Source organism: Manis javanica, chromosome 3 (assembly GCF_040802235.1).
Source record: "Manis javanica isolate MJ-LG chromosome 3, MJ_LKY, whole genome shotgun sequence".
NCBI lineage: Eukaryota > Metazoa > Chordata > Mammalia > Pholidota > Manidae > Manis > Manis javanica.
The window spans coordinates 117691738-117707096 of NC_133158.1; the positions used below are offsets into that span (position 1 = coordinate 117691738).

At 38.6% G+C, this 15359-nt stretch overlaps 1 protein-coding gene across 7 annotated transcripts in view; it reads right to left on the minus strand.

The window, feature by feature from the left end:
• Nucleotides 1-15359, minus strand: part of TP63 (tumor protein p63) — a 210159-nt gene that overhangs the window by 10549 nt on the left and 184251 nt on the right. For 5 of the 7 annotated variants that reach the window (XM_017652464.3, XM_037024257.2, XM_073231918.1 and 2 more), the window contains 3 exons: nt 14576-14712; nt 13986-14068; nt 11536-11672 (listed from right to left, as the gene is read on the minus strand). In XM_017652464.3, the coding sequence (XP_017507953.2) occupies nt 11536-11672; nt 13986-14068; nt 14576-14712 (357 nt within the window). Of the gene's footprint in view, nt 1-4161; nt 5603-11535; nt 11673-13985; nt 14069-14575; nt 14713-15359 lie in introns of those variants that run through there. The other 2 variants (XM_017652466.3, XM_017652465.3) reach the window with 2 other exon arrangements.

The following is a 15359-nucleotide window of genomic DNA, read 5'->3' on the forward strand; positions in this document are numbered from 1 at the left end:
TGAGACAAAGGGGAAAAAAACAGAACAGTTTTCTATTCTGCATAGCTTCCATTTGGAAACTTACTAGAATTGGTTTGTTATACTATGCATTGTTACATAGGAAATTCCCTACTCAGCTGCCATTCCTGACTTTTCCTTTGCATACAGAACTAGTGATTTCTGCTAGAATCAGGGAAGGATATAGAGTCAGAAAATCAAAGCTTAAGTCTTCTTCCAGCATATTTTAGGAAACTACAGGTCCCTGTGCAAGCCATCAAAAATCCCTGCTTTAGTTTTCTCAGATGAAAGCAGTATAAACTAAATACATATACATTTACCACATGAGTTAGATAGTAAAGGTAGGAAAACTAATAAGAAATGGTCTCATTTTAGAGCAGCTTATAGATTAGTGGCTACACAGGTATAATAATTCAAGCTACCTTGTAAAGGGTATGCTGAGAGCTGAAAAAGATGATGAGGAAGAACTTTATAGACTAAAGGCATTTAGGGTGAGTAATTACTATGACAACAGAATGAGGACTGGCTTTTGAGCATGTTTCTAAGCTATGGTGAGATACGTTCCCCTCTTACACTCCTCAAACACAATGAATTATTTTGTCTCCTCCTGCTGTAGCCATATTTATATTAGATGAGAGAGAAAAAAATGTAAATGTTTGATTTTTATTTGCATATATATCACACATATTTTAAAGCCTCTATAAATGAACTGAGGTGCCAAACAAAATGGTACAATAATGTTTGAAGAAAATAATAAAAAGTGGCTCTAGCACCTGAGTGCTACAGTGGTGTGCTTGGTCTGTGAAGCTGTCCGTCCGTATTCTCCATATTTACAGGAGCCAGGGAAGGCCCCATTCCATGTCATTGTAGAGCCACAACGAGAGGAATTCAAACAATATAATGCATATGTATTTACATAAATGAGTATGACAATTAATGTGCAATTACAATTTAGCTGCATTTCATAAGCACTACCTTTAAGGTAGGAAGATACTGATTTTTTTATGTTAACTCTTCTCAGGAACTCACATTATAGATCCATGTTATATAAACAGGTATTTGTATAATAAACACTCCCAATTGTAAGAGTCTTCAGATTACCAAGTTCTTTATCCATTTTCTGAATGATTCGCGCATCATGGAGGACATGGGGTGGCAGAAATTCCTATGCCTACATATACATGGGAAAACATAAGGATCTAGGAAATAAAATGTGGCCAAGCCACACATTGCCAAATGATAAGTTGACAGGTCACCTGGGTCCTAGCCCAAGAGTTCTTTCTTTCATTCTCTAGCATCTTCCCAAAAATAAGATAGTGATGGGCAACAGGTTACAGAATCAAGAAATGGGTAAAGTGGTAAGAGAAATGTAGGAGACCAAGACAGACCAGAGAGCAAAGGATGGAGTAAAGGAAGCCCACACTGTCATCAAATCTTCCCCGTGTAGGAGTCTTACATAAGAACACACTTGGATATGCTTAGGAACACCTCAAGTCCTTATCAGAGTACAAAAAAGCACAGGGCAAGGCGGCCAAGGCAAGCTTTGCCTGGTGCTGCTCCTCTCTTTCCCCATGTAAGATGCCAGGTTGCCCAGACCACAGAGACAGGTTGGTCCTCTGTCATGTAATGAAACCTCTATTCATCTCTCTTATTCCCCTATATCAATCAAGTGTATAGAAGATCTAAGTGAAGCATTGCTTGAACCATTAAGGTCCATCATGATAAAAATACAAATATAGGAAGGCTTTGATTTTTTATTTTAAGTCAATAAAAAAGCTTTGCATTTTCCCTGAACCCTTGGTTTTAGTAGATGCTTATTCCCAAATCCTGTTATAATTCCCTTCTCTTTTTCCATTTTTGACATTTAATCACTTCATTTATAATAGTCTATCTAAACTACTTTTAAGGAAGGAAGTTGGGTCAGAAATTGCAGATGAACAAAGAACTAAAATTTTGGAGTCCACCAAAACGTCTAGGTTCACCTTTTAGGTCTGACATAAATTAAGTGACTTGGATATATTATGCAAGTCTCATGAGTCTCATTTTCCGGATCTGTAGATAGCATGATACACACCATAAAAGAGTTGGTGTGATGACTAAATGAGATGGACATTGCCCCCTAACTTGTAGTACTCAAAAAATCGGTTCCCTTCCCTCTTCCCCTCCAGACCTAAATGTTTACAACTCCAAATCTGATTAAGGAGATAAGAGGCATCAGTTGAAAAATTAATAGAAGTAAGTGGCAAGAATTCTTAATGGAGCAAATCCAGGCATTCGGGTGAGTGGATGAATGGGGATAAGAAAGTCTGAAAAGGCCAGGAATTCTGAATGTGTCTCGTTTACTACAGAGGTGAGTGTGAAAGCCACAGGGAGGAAGGTCAGGGCAGTCATTTATTACTGTTTACAATGTCTGAAATAGAAGGAGCATTCTGGTAATTGCTATGTAATGCAGAAAAGGGAGCAAGGCTGAATACCTTTGTTGTAATGAAGAACAACCTTTTTTTTTTCTTTCCAATACATCACAGTCCTTGAGTAGATAATCCCAAAGACTGCTAGGGAATCTGAAGAGATGGAAGAAGTTTTTGAGGACAGCAGGACCTGTGCCATTATGGTTTTCTCTGACCTTCCACCACCAAAAATAGCCCCCAAAACAAACAAGGTAAAAACACAGCTCTCCTCAGAAAAATAACAAGGTGTAAGCCTCAAGCTGTTTTCTCTAGAGGTGTACTACATTTTTCTAGGAATTCAATATAACAGAGATGTAGAAAAGCATGTTCCATGTATTTTTTACTTTTGAGGAGAAATCCTAGTAAAGTCAAGCCCCAGGTCTTAACACTAATGATTTAATTGTCTATATACATTGTGCAGAATAAAAGTCAGTATCTCAGACTCTAAGTGATCTTAAGATTTCAGGATTAGAAAATGAGTTTCTTGATATCAAGTCCAGTGGCTATCTATGTGGTAGAGAGTCAACATTTTTGAGAAGACCTAAATGTAAAGTAATCTTCACCTGACTGGAGATGCCTAGAATTCTGCCACATATTCCTCCTTTTGCCTTAAATCTTCCATTGTCAACTAAAAAGCAAATCCATAGTAGAATCTGGTACTACCTCGGGGTAAGTATTTCACTAAACTATTTCTGGAGTGCATACTTTCTCTCAGAATCAAACCATTTCAAAGAGGAGAAAGGGATATTGGGGTAGAACAAAATACCTCTGGTATGAGAAAGGTAAAAAAAGGGAAGACATGGAACACCAGAAAAGGAATTTTTTTTCCTCTAAATTTTGCTCAGTACCTTGCTTATAACCTTTCTTTCTAATTGGGTAATTTTACTTGTAAAGACAAAAGGTAGCATATATTTCATCAGTTCAAATATATGCATTTATAGAAAATGTATATATACTATACACACATTGAAAACTTACATAAAAATAGCATGAAAGAAAAAATACTTCTGAAAGAAAAATTAAATGTTAAAAAACTTAACACACTTATTATCCCTTTAAGGGATTTCTGAATCCCTTAAAAATGATTAGAAAGTTATTAGATTAATTGAAAACAATTTACCAATATAACAAGATCTAATTTTACTAATATACTTTTATTGCTAACATAAAAAATGTTTTTTCTGAGGTATTTATCTAAGGTCCTTCCTTGATTAATTATTTTTATACGAGACAATTATTTTGAAGCTTTTAAAATAATTATTCAGAGATCAGAACATACTGTAATTTTTTTAAAGCATTAGATAACAGGGTTTACTACAGATTTCTGGATGAATATTTGCTAATGAATATGTCATGGAAGTCAAATTAGTTAATAAACTTGGATTTTATTAAACTCTGGTAAATTTGCAACTTAAGATATATTAACAAACGACACTATAGTGTCTAGCTCTTTATAATGACCTTAAACACACATAGGGCTAAAACATCTTCAGGTGAGTGTAGGCATTGAAATTTATTTTTAGGATTGTGACCTTGATACAGAATATCTTAAATAAAAGTGCCAAATACTGACAGAAGTGTAGACAGAACCAGTGACTGTTTTCTTCTTGTTCTTTAGACTTCTACATGTACTTCAGGCATTTAAATAAAAATATCTAGTGTTTAAGGAATTAAAAAAAAAGCAAAAGAGACAGAAAAGAAAAACTGCAAGATAAACCAAGATGCAAAAGTTTATTGAAAATTAAAATCACACATCCGTAAAGCAACAGCCTCAATAACAAGAAATCATTGCTGCGTTGACACAGAAAAAAAAGAGCTGGTGATCTGGTGTGGGGAGATGCAAGGAGGGGAGGAGCTTTTGTCTTCATACTGTTATTTTAAAGCATATATATATATTTTTAATGGAAAGAAAAACAGATTCGCTTTGAGCCAAAATAAAGTCATCTATGTTTAATTTTCTATGTTTTTCTATGTTTCATTTTTAGGCAGGAGTGTTGATTTTAACATGTGTCTGCTTGAACATCATTTAAAACTTAAATCTCCAGGACAAAAGATTTTGAACAGTGTCAGTCATCTGGCTAGTGCTACAGTAGGACTGAGGGATAGGAACGTCAGTCAAACAAATCATGAATTCAGTGAGAGGACTTTGACCTCCATTTGGGGCACTGAAGAATCATATGTAATTGTCTGGAAGAATGCTACTGAGGTGGTTTTACCCTTCTATTAAAATGAAAAAAATAAGTTTACCTGCCTTGGGGTCCGAACAACAGTTTGAGGGGTAGGTGTCTGGGGCTTCCAAGAGCAAGGAAGACTATCATGTCAGATGCTCCCCGGTGGCAGCGGTAGGACCTGACACAGCTCTGATGAACTTTCTACCTACATAGGAGAGGAAGCTGCTAATACCACTAATATGGCAAGTTCTCAAAAAGAAGAAAAGAACATCCCCCACGTTGGCTACTTAGGGTAGTTTTTTCTGACCAGCAGTACACTTGATACCTTAGTTTGTTACTATTTGCAATATAACTGCATGACCAGCATTAAAAGGGCCTGACTGAGTCTCTCAGTCACCTACAGTTTACTTATGCACAGACAATAACAACTTTTTCTCCTTTTCTTAAAAAGATATCTTAAGTTTGAGACCTGCTCAAAAGCTTCATTATGAGTTTTAGAAACACAACAGAAGGTAATAACAGAAAAGGGTTCTAATAAACATCTTAATGCCCCTCTTTCCAACCAGAGTCCCTCCCCACTCCCAAGAAACAACACAAAAGCTCACACACAAATGCAGGGGTTCCTGACTGACAAATGCTAGATCTGAGGATACAATCTCCAGAAAATATCCTTTCTTGTAAAGTTTTGTGTCCCTTCAAAAGATTTTCTCACTAGTGGCTGTGTTCCTTTGAGCAGTTGGGTCTCTGAGCCAAAGTGTCTTCAAGTCCTGCTTACAAGGGCTGTACACACACACGTACACACACACACACATACACACACACGACACACACACACACACACACACACACACTCAAAATACAGAGATGGGGCTCTATGGGTACACTGATCGGTTTGGAGGGCTGGAATGTCTAAAGAAGACGTCAGACTGTTTCGGGGTTTCTCTCCGGGGCTCCACAAGCTCATTCCTGAAGCAGGCTGAAAGGAGACTGCAGAGAGGAACCAGAGAAAAGAAAAGATGAAGGCTTAGGACTTCATATATTCAAATCAGTTGAATACAGAAACACATCCTTCTACCTTCATGATCATAGTGCAAACAGAACAAAGTGCCTGTAAAACAATGTTTGCTCCTTCTTCTCTACCCTCCTTTAAAATGACTCAGAGATGACTTCTTAAGATTTTTATGAAGAAGAAATGAGATAGTGGTAGTTAACTGGGAATTATCAGTGCAACTTAACAACAACAAAACAAAACAAAACAAAACAAAACAAAAAAAACACCTTCCCAGATCCCCTCTGAGACCAGGCTGGGCCCCAGTTTATATATTTGTAACATGTTCCAGGAGTGTTTCAGTTGAGGATTACAGAGACAAGGGAGGGCCAGGAGCTTAGCACTGTGCTTGGTGTATTGGACTTGATTAATTAAAACACAGAATGGAGAGACAAGAGTTACCTTAACTCTTTCGTAAAATGTTATCTGCCCAATTATGATACCTCATTACTGTTCCTGTCTAGCCCAACTATGAAGTATGAAGAAATAGGATCTTATCAGTCTGGGGACTGTGTCATCATGCATTTACAAAGAACTATTAATGAGCGTTTTGTATGTGCCCAGATTGAGATGGATAAGTATCTTAATCCTTTCAGTCACAAACTTGGCCTATAAATGCATAAATCAAACTCAAGAAAGCAACTTCTGCATAATGAAGAAATCAATTATGCCACAAGGATGCCAGAAGCAAATCCTTTTATTTTGTAAAGATTGTGCAACCCCATGAACTGTTGGGGAATTGTTTCCCAGATGGTTTTTCAATCACAGTCGCTTACTCCTTGCAAAGGAACAAAGCCATCGTTACTTGGTTAGGGAAGAGATTCTGTCAGTCACCTCGCTGGCATGAACTGGGGTCATTTTAAAGAATATGCCAAAATACAATTAGGAGGGAAGCAATTTTCTGTCAACTAAAGAACTATAGCTTTGACCCCTTGTTTGGATATTACATTTTGGGGCTTCTCTTGCAGTGAAGGCTGAATAAGACAACATGCAGAAATCATGTTTTCTTCATGATATGAATACATGGACCACAGGGTTCAAATTTTAGGACCTAGAACTGAGATCAGTTTTGCAACAAGATAGGAGAACTTAGAAAAGTTACTTAATCTATCTGAATTTAATTTGAGGTTTTCCTCATTACTAAGTCAGAGCTACTAAATTTCTGCCCTGACAACTTCCTTACACAGCTCTAAAGTTCAAAAAGGAACACTGTATAAACTCTAAAAGCTTAGGCATTTCCATGACCTGTAAGGCTGAACCAAATGAAACTGTCAATATTCACCTGTTGTTTTTTCTATATGAAACTCGCAATTTCAAACAAATATCTAGGAAATGTGGAGGGATTCTCAGTCAAACTTACAAACATGGTCTTAATCACAGTTATCAGTGAGATAGAGATTTGTGTCCTCTGTTCTTTCCTACATTGGTAATCCTGAAAACATTTCTTGCTTCTTCCTCAGACACATGCATCTAAGGAAAAATTAACAACATTCTTGGCTAAAATCCTAGCTCAAAGAGATGTAACTTCATATTGAAACCTCAAGGAGAAATACCAACTGACTGGTACAGAGGGAAAAATGGGATTAGATGTTTAGTTTTATTATTGTAACTTCCTTAACTAATGAAGCAGACCAAACATTGCAATGAGCTGTGTCTTTCAAATCTGATTTATTTGAATTTGATCTGGCTGTGGACTCTCAGCCATGGTGCCTTGGGCCTCAGTTTCCCCAGCTATGGTATGAAGGGGTTGGAACTATGGTCTTGAAGATCCTGCTCTGCTCCAATATTCTCTGACCTGTAGTATTAATGAGTCACAATCATCAAGTGACCATAAAGAAGGAAGAAACACTACTAAGGCTCCTTAGGATGTCAAATATTTGTGTTAAAATTAAAATGTATCTATACTGTAGAAACTCAAAAATAATTTTCCAGATGAAAGCAAAAGTTAGGCTAAGTAACGTTTTAACAAAGTGAAGTTGACCTGAGAACAGGATGGAAGCGAAAGAGAACAATAAACTACATAAATAAATAAATAAATAAATAAAAAGAAAAGGGTACTAGTCTAAAGTATCCACATCAAAATATTGCTTAAAAAGGTCTCAGGTGGCATTTGCAAAGCTGTCTTAAGAATTAATGTCCCTTGAAAATATGGAAGTCAGGAATCTAATGTCAAAAATGAGTTCAATTTGTCCATCTACTAGATCTGGCTTCTTTAAACATAACCCGTATGTTTATCCCAATGTGAGCCAATTGAGTAAAATCAAATTTCTTTTTTAAATGGTATAAAACCTATTTATATCTATAATAATTTGATTTAAAAAACAGTGTAAAATCTATATTCCATAAAGCCTATGATCATGAAGGTAATTGTGAAGGAATTTTTAGAAAAGGAAAACCATGCACAAATGCAAAGCAAGCAGAGAGAAACACATAGTAGGAAACTAATAGAAGTAATAAAACTAAAAATATTTCATTGCCACCTTGTAGAATGTGTATTCCCTTCCCACTAATTTTCCCTCTACTATAAAGAAAAACACAAAATATATTCCTTACCAGCATAAAATTGGTACTATGTTTTTGGAAGGGAAACCACAGGCTATTATAAGCATTTTCCAAGTTGATTTATTCTCTTCAAATGATTGCCAGAGAATTAGATTTCCATTTTTCTTTGTCTAGTCATTCATGCTTTTTCTTGAAGATTTGCATGAAAATAAAAGAGCTGAAAACTCAGCTGAATAATGCATCAACTGAAGAATTTTTATAAATGCATATCAATCATTGGAGAACTATGTATATATAATGTAACAAAGGCATAATTGGACCAAATGTCTATATTTTGCAAAGACTTAATTTTGCAGTCTGTTAGATTTCCATGCACAAGTAATCACAGCTGAAGTTAGCTCTTGTACACTGTAGATAGCAACTCCAATCAGGCAGTGGAACTTCTAAACTGACACCCCAGGGAACTATTAGGTCACTAATTCACTCTTTATCTGTGCACACATACACAAAAGTGACAATATGCCTCTAAAATCTTTTGGGCATTTTAAAGTAACACAATTTTAAGATATGTTTTCCTCTTTGATGAAATAGATTGTTTTATGATACATGAAATACAAAATAATATCCCTTCAGAGCAATGTCAGACAGACAATAAGCACGGGACAGATAACTCATCCTACGGGGCTATGTATTCTCAGACATGCCATGTTAATGAACACAAATAGCATATGGCCCTGACTGAGGAAGATCCTCTTGGCTTACAAAGTTTCTGAAAATTAACTATCCCCTTATTGTATGATCTAGACCAACTATTTAAAATTATCCTCTTTACTTACATTATACTGAGAATAAATTTCCAGAGCTTTCTTAAGATTCCAAAGGTGTTCTGGTTAGGAATTCACCACTAAATTGTAAACTATGGAAGGGTGGGAAATTTCACCTCCCTTATCCCTATCCTTAAAGCCTTTACATAACAGGTACTCAACAAAAATTTGTGACATGAGTAGACTTAACTATTTCAGTTTTAGCTGACAATAGGGTTGCATCATTAACCGTATCTTGTGCTGGAGGGGCATGCCTCTTCCTCAGACAAAAGAGATCACTGTGAAAGACTGTCATTTTATTAGATACTGAAATGTCACCTTAAAAATCACTTAAGGATTTCCTAAGACCTTTTAATACCTCTTTATTTTAGAGCACACGTATTAGCTTCAAAATATTCCTATAAAAAATCCGAGCCTCAAGAAGCAGTGAAGGAAGAGCCACTTATTTATCTATAACAAAAAATTGCAAACTACAGTGAATGGGTCAAATCTGGCTCATAGGCTAAGAAAGTTTTCTTTTTTCTATTTTTGAAAGGTGGGAACATTCAAAAGAAGAAAGATATTTTAAGACGTAAAAATTAAATTAAATTCAACTTTCAGTGCCCATAAAATAAAGCTTTACTGTAGTAGATACCCTGGTCCCTTTGCATATTGCCTGCAGTTGCTTTTGTATCACTAGGGCAGAACTGGGTAGCTGCGTAGACTAGAAAGCCTAAGACAGTTACTACTGGTGCTTTACAGAGAAAAAAAAATAACAGTTTGCCAACTCCTGTACTAGATGTTCAAATGTTTTAAACCACACCATTTAATAAGTATGAATTTGGCCTGATGGTACTTCCCCTATTAACTGGAAAACTGATGGGAAAGAGTAACAGGAAGCAACTAGTTCAGCATGAAATGCAGCTGTGTAATTCTTCTGAGGTCATTTTGGTGAGCCAGCATTTCCAGCGTGAACTGGAGGCAATCTGGGAGTGTTTCTTAATACCACGATTTGCATATCTTGGGGAAGGCAACTGTCCCCTCTGGGTCTATAAACGATGTTACAGGTCTGTTTCTTTGATCCCTGTTGATTTTATAAGACCTAAATTTTATACTTGAATATATTAACATTCATTTCTATTTGATACTCTAAAGATTCTATAGGATTGGCAATGGAAATTCTGTCTGCAACCTTTAGGTATAATTCTCCTTTGGAATACTCTGTGTGCCAAAAAACCTTCTGATTAAACTTTCCACCCAATCTTACTATAAAACTGTATAAGTATGATTTATAAAACTTTCATGCTAAAAGCAAATGGTGAGATCCCGTTCAGGCAAAAATAACTTTCAATTCTCAACAGGCTAAAGTTCTTGAGAGAGTACTCATTTTCTCTCTTGGCTATGGAGTGTGCTCACCCCACACTCCATAGCCAAAGGTGCTCAGAAGATGCCTCCTTCTATCAGAGATGCAGTCCAACCTCCTTAACTGCATTTACATTGGTTGAAAAAGAATAACGAGCCCTTTTTGTTACATTCCCCATAGCTATCTCTTTATAGGAGCTAATACATGGGAGAAGAATCACTATTTATCATTTATTTGCATTTCTATTATAAAGGACAATCTTTGCCTTACAAGATGGTTTTGGCTTCATTTCTTTTTGCCTGAAGAGTAAAGTCAAATGTTTGAATTACTCAACTGAGCCCCAAATGTATGCATTTTATATTTATCTACAGACTCTGGCAATACTTTCAGTACAGACACAGTATCTTAATTAAGCTAACAAGTGATTATTCTTAACCACAGAAGGGTAAAGTATAAATGGAGTCCTGATTTGCCAACTTCCCTTCCTTTACTAAGAGCTTTTTTATTCTGGTTAGTCATAAAACAATCATTATAAAAGATACAAGAGTCAAAGTAAAAATTAACAAATAAATAGATCATCTGGACATTCTCATGTGGTTGCAAAATCTGGCCCAATTTATATCAAAATGTATAGCTCAAATGTAACGCAGTACAGGGATGCTAAAACATGGCAATACAATGCTACTTTGCTGCCCTTCTGCACCCAGACGTTTTCCCAAGGAGCATGCACTAGGTCTCAGAATCCTCAGCACAGCACTCAGAGAAGTCACTCCTAGTAAAACCTATGTGCTATCCCTAATCTGCAATGATTTTCCCATAATGAATTGTATAAACCCCAGGAGAGGTATAAGATAATCCATTGAGATAAGGAAAGATTGCAGTTTTTAGGTATATATACATTATAACTAGAATAGAGTGTATACTCAAAATTCTTATGTTGACAGGATCCGGGGTAGAGAGGAAAGAACTGTTTGTGTGAGTTGTTCTGACTCACCTGAAATAGTTTGAATTCAATTTCAGAATATTGGTGGACTTCTCAAAGGGAGGGTATGATTAGGACATAAAAGGCTGTTCAAACTTTGGACGGGACGCACCCCAGTGCTTCTGAGCCTTCATGCCCTGCTGGCAACCCTCGCCTCCTACATCGCCACCTGCGGGCTGACCCCAACCCCCCACCCCGACTCCTGACCCCTGCCGCACTCACTGTTTCTGAAGGAGGTGCTGCTGCTGCTGCTGCTGCTGTTGCCTGTAGGTCTCGATCGTGTGCTGGGGCAGGTACTGCATGAGTTCCAGGGACTCTTTGATCTTCAGCAGCATCTCGTATGTCTCTCGGCCCCTCACCTGTGCAAAGGAGCACACGGAAAGGCAGAGAAGGCGAAATGAGGAACTGCAGAATGCGAAGCACCGCCGAGCCTCACTGTGCAGATCCGCGCTGCCCGCCTGCCTGCCTGCAAGAGTCTATCTGTGACGGAGCATAGACGCTGCAGGGCTGTGGCCCCGTGTGCACGGGCGACCCATATGGGCATGTGGAGGGATGGAAACCTGGGTCCCGTGTGCACGTGACCGGATGAGGCCGAACAGGGAGAATCTGTCTTCCTGTCCAGCTCTCACACTGAGGTAGGCGTCCTTTCCACGGTCTATTTAGTGCAACACTGTTCACTTTTGTGTGTTTTTTCATTGGTGAATTTGCCATTTAGAATGGTCCCTAGGTGCAGTGCAGTGCTGTCCAGCGTCCCTATGTGTGGAAGGCTGTCACACTCCCTGTGAGTAAAATATGCTCTAGATAAGCCTTGTTCAGGCATTAGTTATAGTGCCATTGGCTGAAAGGTCAGTGTTGATGAACCAACAGTATACATTATATGAAGTGTCTTTAAACAGAAACACACATACAACAAAATTATTGATCAGCAGCTGCTGAAATCACTGTGACCAGAGCTCACAGGAACCTGCCCCTGAATTTCCCCTAGGGAGCAACGTTTCAGTACTTGCTAGCACAGTGTTCACAGTGACTTTATAAAACAAAACAATCACAAAAAAATGAGAATGAACTCTAACTATCTCTGGAAGGACATAAGCTTTCAGCCAGGGTAAAATGTGTTTCTTTCTTTAAGAAAGTCTCTTAAGGGCTTTACAAAGGATGGGCAGAATCAGAGTGAAGCCAGCAAGGCACTGAGGGCATCTAGGTACCTGGGGGCCCTGAGAATGGGCACTGATTTACATCTAATCACCTAAGCACTTCGCTTGCCTCATCCCAGTCCCCTTTTTGAGTAGGAAATGTGGAGTTTGTCAGAATTAAGAAATGGAAAGATTTTCTCTACCTTATGCTCTAGAATCACCTTTGATAAGCTTTTCCTGACCTCTGTCTTCTAGGCGACTTTTCTGTCCCTTCTCGGTGCTCCCACAGCTTCCTGCCCAGCTCTAGTGGACCATCTATGTTATTACAATATAACCATCTCCTCTCGGAAAGCAAGCTCTTTACAGGTAAGAATTGTATCCTACTGATCTCTAAATGCTCAGAATCTAGCACATTTGCCACTCAACCCATTACCAATCAAATGTATGTTAAATGGAAAGACTTATTTATTAATTCACACAGTTCAGTTTGGCTAATTCTTCACTAAACTTAAGATGTAACTTAGGATTACAGGGTACCTCCTTCATTAGTATAAACGGAAACTTCATTAAAAAACAGCTCTTCAAAGTGTTCCTATCTCAGCAGCTCAAAAAATATTAGGTCCTTGGAGTATTTGGTGTATCAGGATAATGTAACTTAAAGTTTACAAGTCAGTTTCCATATGCAGCCTGAGAAACAAGACAGAGAATCTTAACCAACCCACCGTCTTTTCTCCCAGGCAGCAGTCTATTGCCCTGCAGGTCAGGGCTCAAAGCAGGTAGGGAAGCAGGGAAGGCACACCCAAACCTGTTGAGTTGCTTCAGCTTCAACCCAGGGCAGTAGCTCCCTGTCAAATCCTAGCCCTGCTCGACTTTGTCTTATGTCAGTTTGTTTAGGTGGCAGCAAGGGTTACCAAACCTTTGCTGCCACTCTAGATAGCAAAGATCTAAAGTAGTAAGAATTCAATGAACTGTGGCCACAGTCTGAAAAAGGGCACCTTAGTGGTTTCGAGAGGACTCATGTTTTTTGTGGGAATGAAACAAGTTCTTACACAGCAATTGAACAATTGGGCTGAGTCTGCTGGCATTCATGTTAGTAAGGATTCTGTCTTACTTCGCTTTTTTTATAGCACTCCCTAAAAGATATCACAAATGCTCTATAATTGGTATATATTACTTAACTCTGTGAACTCTTTCTGACAAGATTTTAGTCCTAAATTGGCATGGCCATGCTGTCTAGGATAACGATCATTCTTAGAAAATGAACTGCAAATTAATTTTAAATATTTGGGTGAGAAAAATTCTACAGAGGGTAGCTCTGACTGGGTGAGTAGTAAGTAAAGGAACCCACACTATTAACATGCTACAAAATGGTGGAGGAGAGTGATAATTTCCTGATCTTTTTAAAAACTATATTCCCTCTGTTTCCTCTCCCTAGCCACCACCTTTGTCACTGTCACACATAATCAGAAGATGGCCATCAAGGCAAGGCTCGGCCAAAGGTGAAAATGAAGCAGTCATGAATACCCAAGGGAGACTCACTGGTAAGTATAACAGTTCATCATCTGGAGATCTTCGTTTCTTGATGGATGTCATCTGGATGCCATGTGCATTCTGACGAAAAGCTGGTGGAGGGAAAACACGAGTTTCATCCTGGGAACCTTTCTGACAGCAGCACGAGCAAATCCCATGAGATTAGGGCTTCTAGTTTTAAGCATCCATTTAATTGCTGGTGATTGTGTTTGCATTAAGCATAAATTTAAAATAATGCGGTGGGACTTGGTGAGAAAGAACCAATGAAAGCCAACTGTTAGAATCAAAGCTCACAGGTTAGAAGAAAACATGGATCAGCGTTTTTCACACTGTTACCTAGAGGTCTAGGCCTCTGTGGGAGTGTACCTCATGGGCAAGGGATGGCTGCAGGTAGAGCATAGAGCCACAGACCCTGGCTCCGGTGCACCCAGGGAGCCCATTCAGCACCTCCATCAATATGATGGTTCTTCCAATTGGCTCTGGGGCCTCACATTATACTTGCCCCTTAGCCCTCACTCTTACTATACAGCTTATCAGATGTCACTCCCCGGTGTGAAGAAGACTCAACCCTGCCCCTCTTGGCCACTACAGCTACTTACGGCGCTTCGTACCGTCACCGTTCTTTGTGCTGTCCGTGACTTGCTGCTTTCTGATGCTGTCTTCATCTGCCTTCCTGTCTCTGCCTGGGCAAGCACAGATCCGGGCCTCAAAGCAGCGTCGGCCCAGGACTTGGCCACTAGGAATTAGAGAAGAGGAGAAGAAAGGATTAAACTGAAAGGAATCTTTAAAGCCCTGTGGAGATCCCCCACTCCCATTTGTGCTGCTGGCCACCACCAGCCAGCACCACCACCAGCTCAGTCACGGCTGCTTTCAGGGTGGACCCAAAAGCACTTGGCAGAACACAGAAGTGCTCACACTCCACAAGCAATATTAGTAAATAACATTCCATATGTTCTGCAAAGAATCTCCAAGCCACTAGCTGAACAGCTGTATTTAGCTACATATTTTGAAGGAAATTTAAGTGAAGCCAGTGGATGTCTCTGGATAAAATCCCCTTAGGCAGCCCAGACTTACTCAAAGAAACTGTTAAATGCCTTGGGGGCCACGTGAAAACAAACACTGTCTAATCAACAACTATTCCAGTCAAATGTCAAGAATTCAGGTATGAAGTGACTTGCATACCTTTCCAGTTCTTTTTTTTTCCCCTACTGTTGCCCACCCAGTTCTGTCTCCAGTTTCTTAGATCTTTTATGTAAGTGTCTATAGGGAGGAGTCAAAGCACAAAGGATGAAATCAAGGGTAGCTCTGCTGCACATGCAAACTCTACGACAAAGCAAACAATTTCACTTTGCTCTCTGACTATGATTTTTGCAGAATGACAGT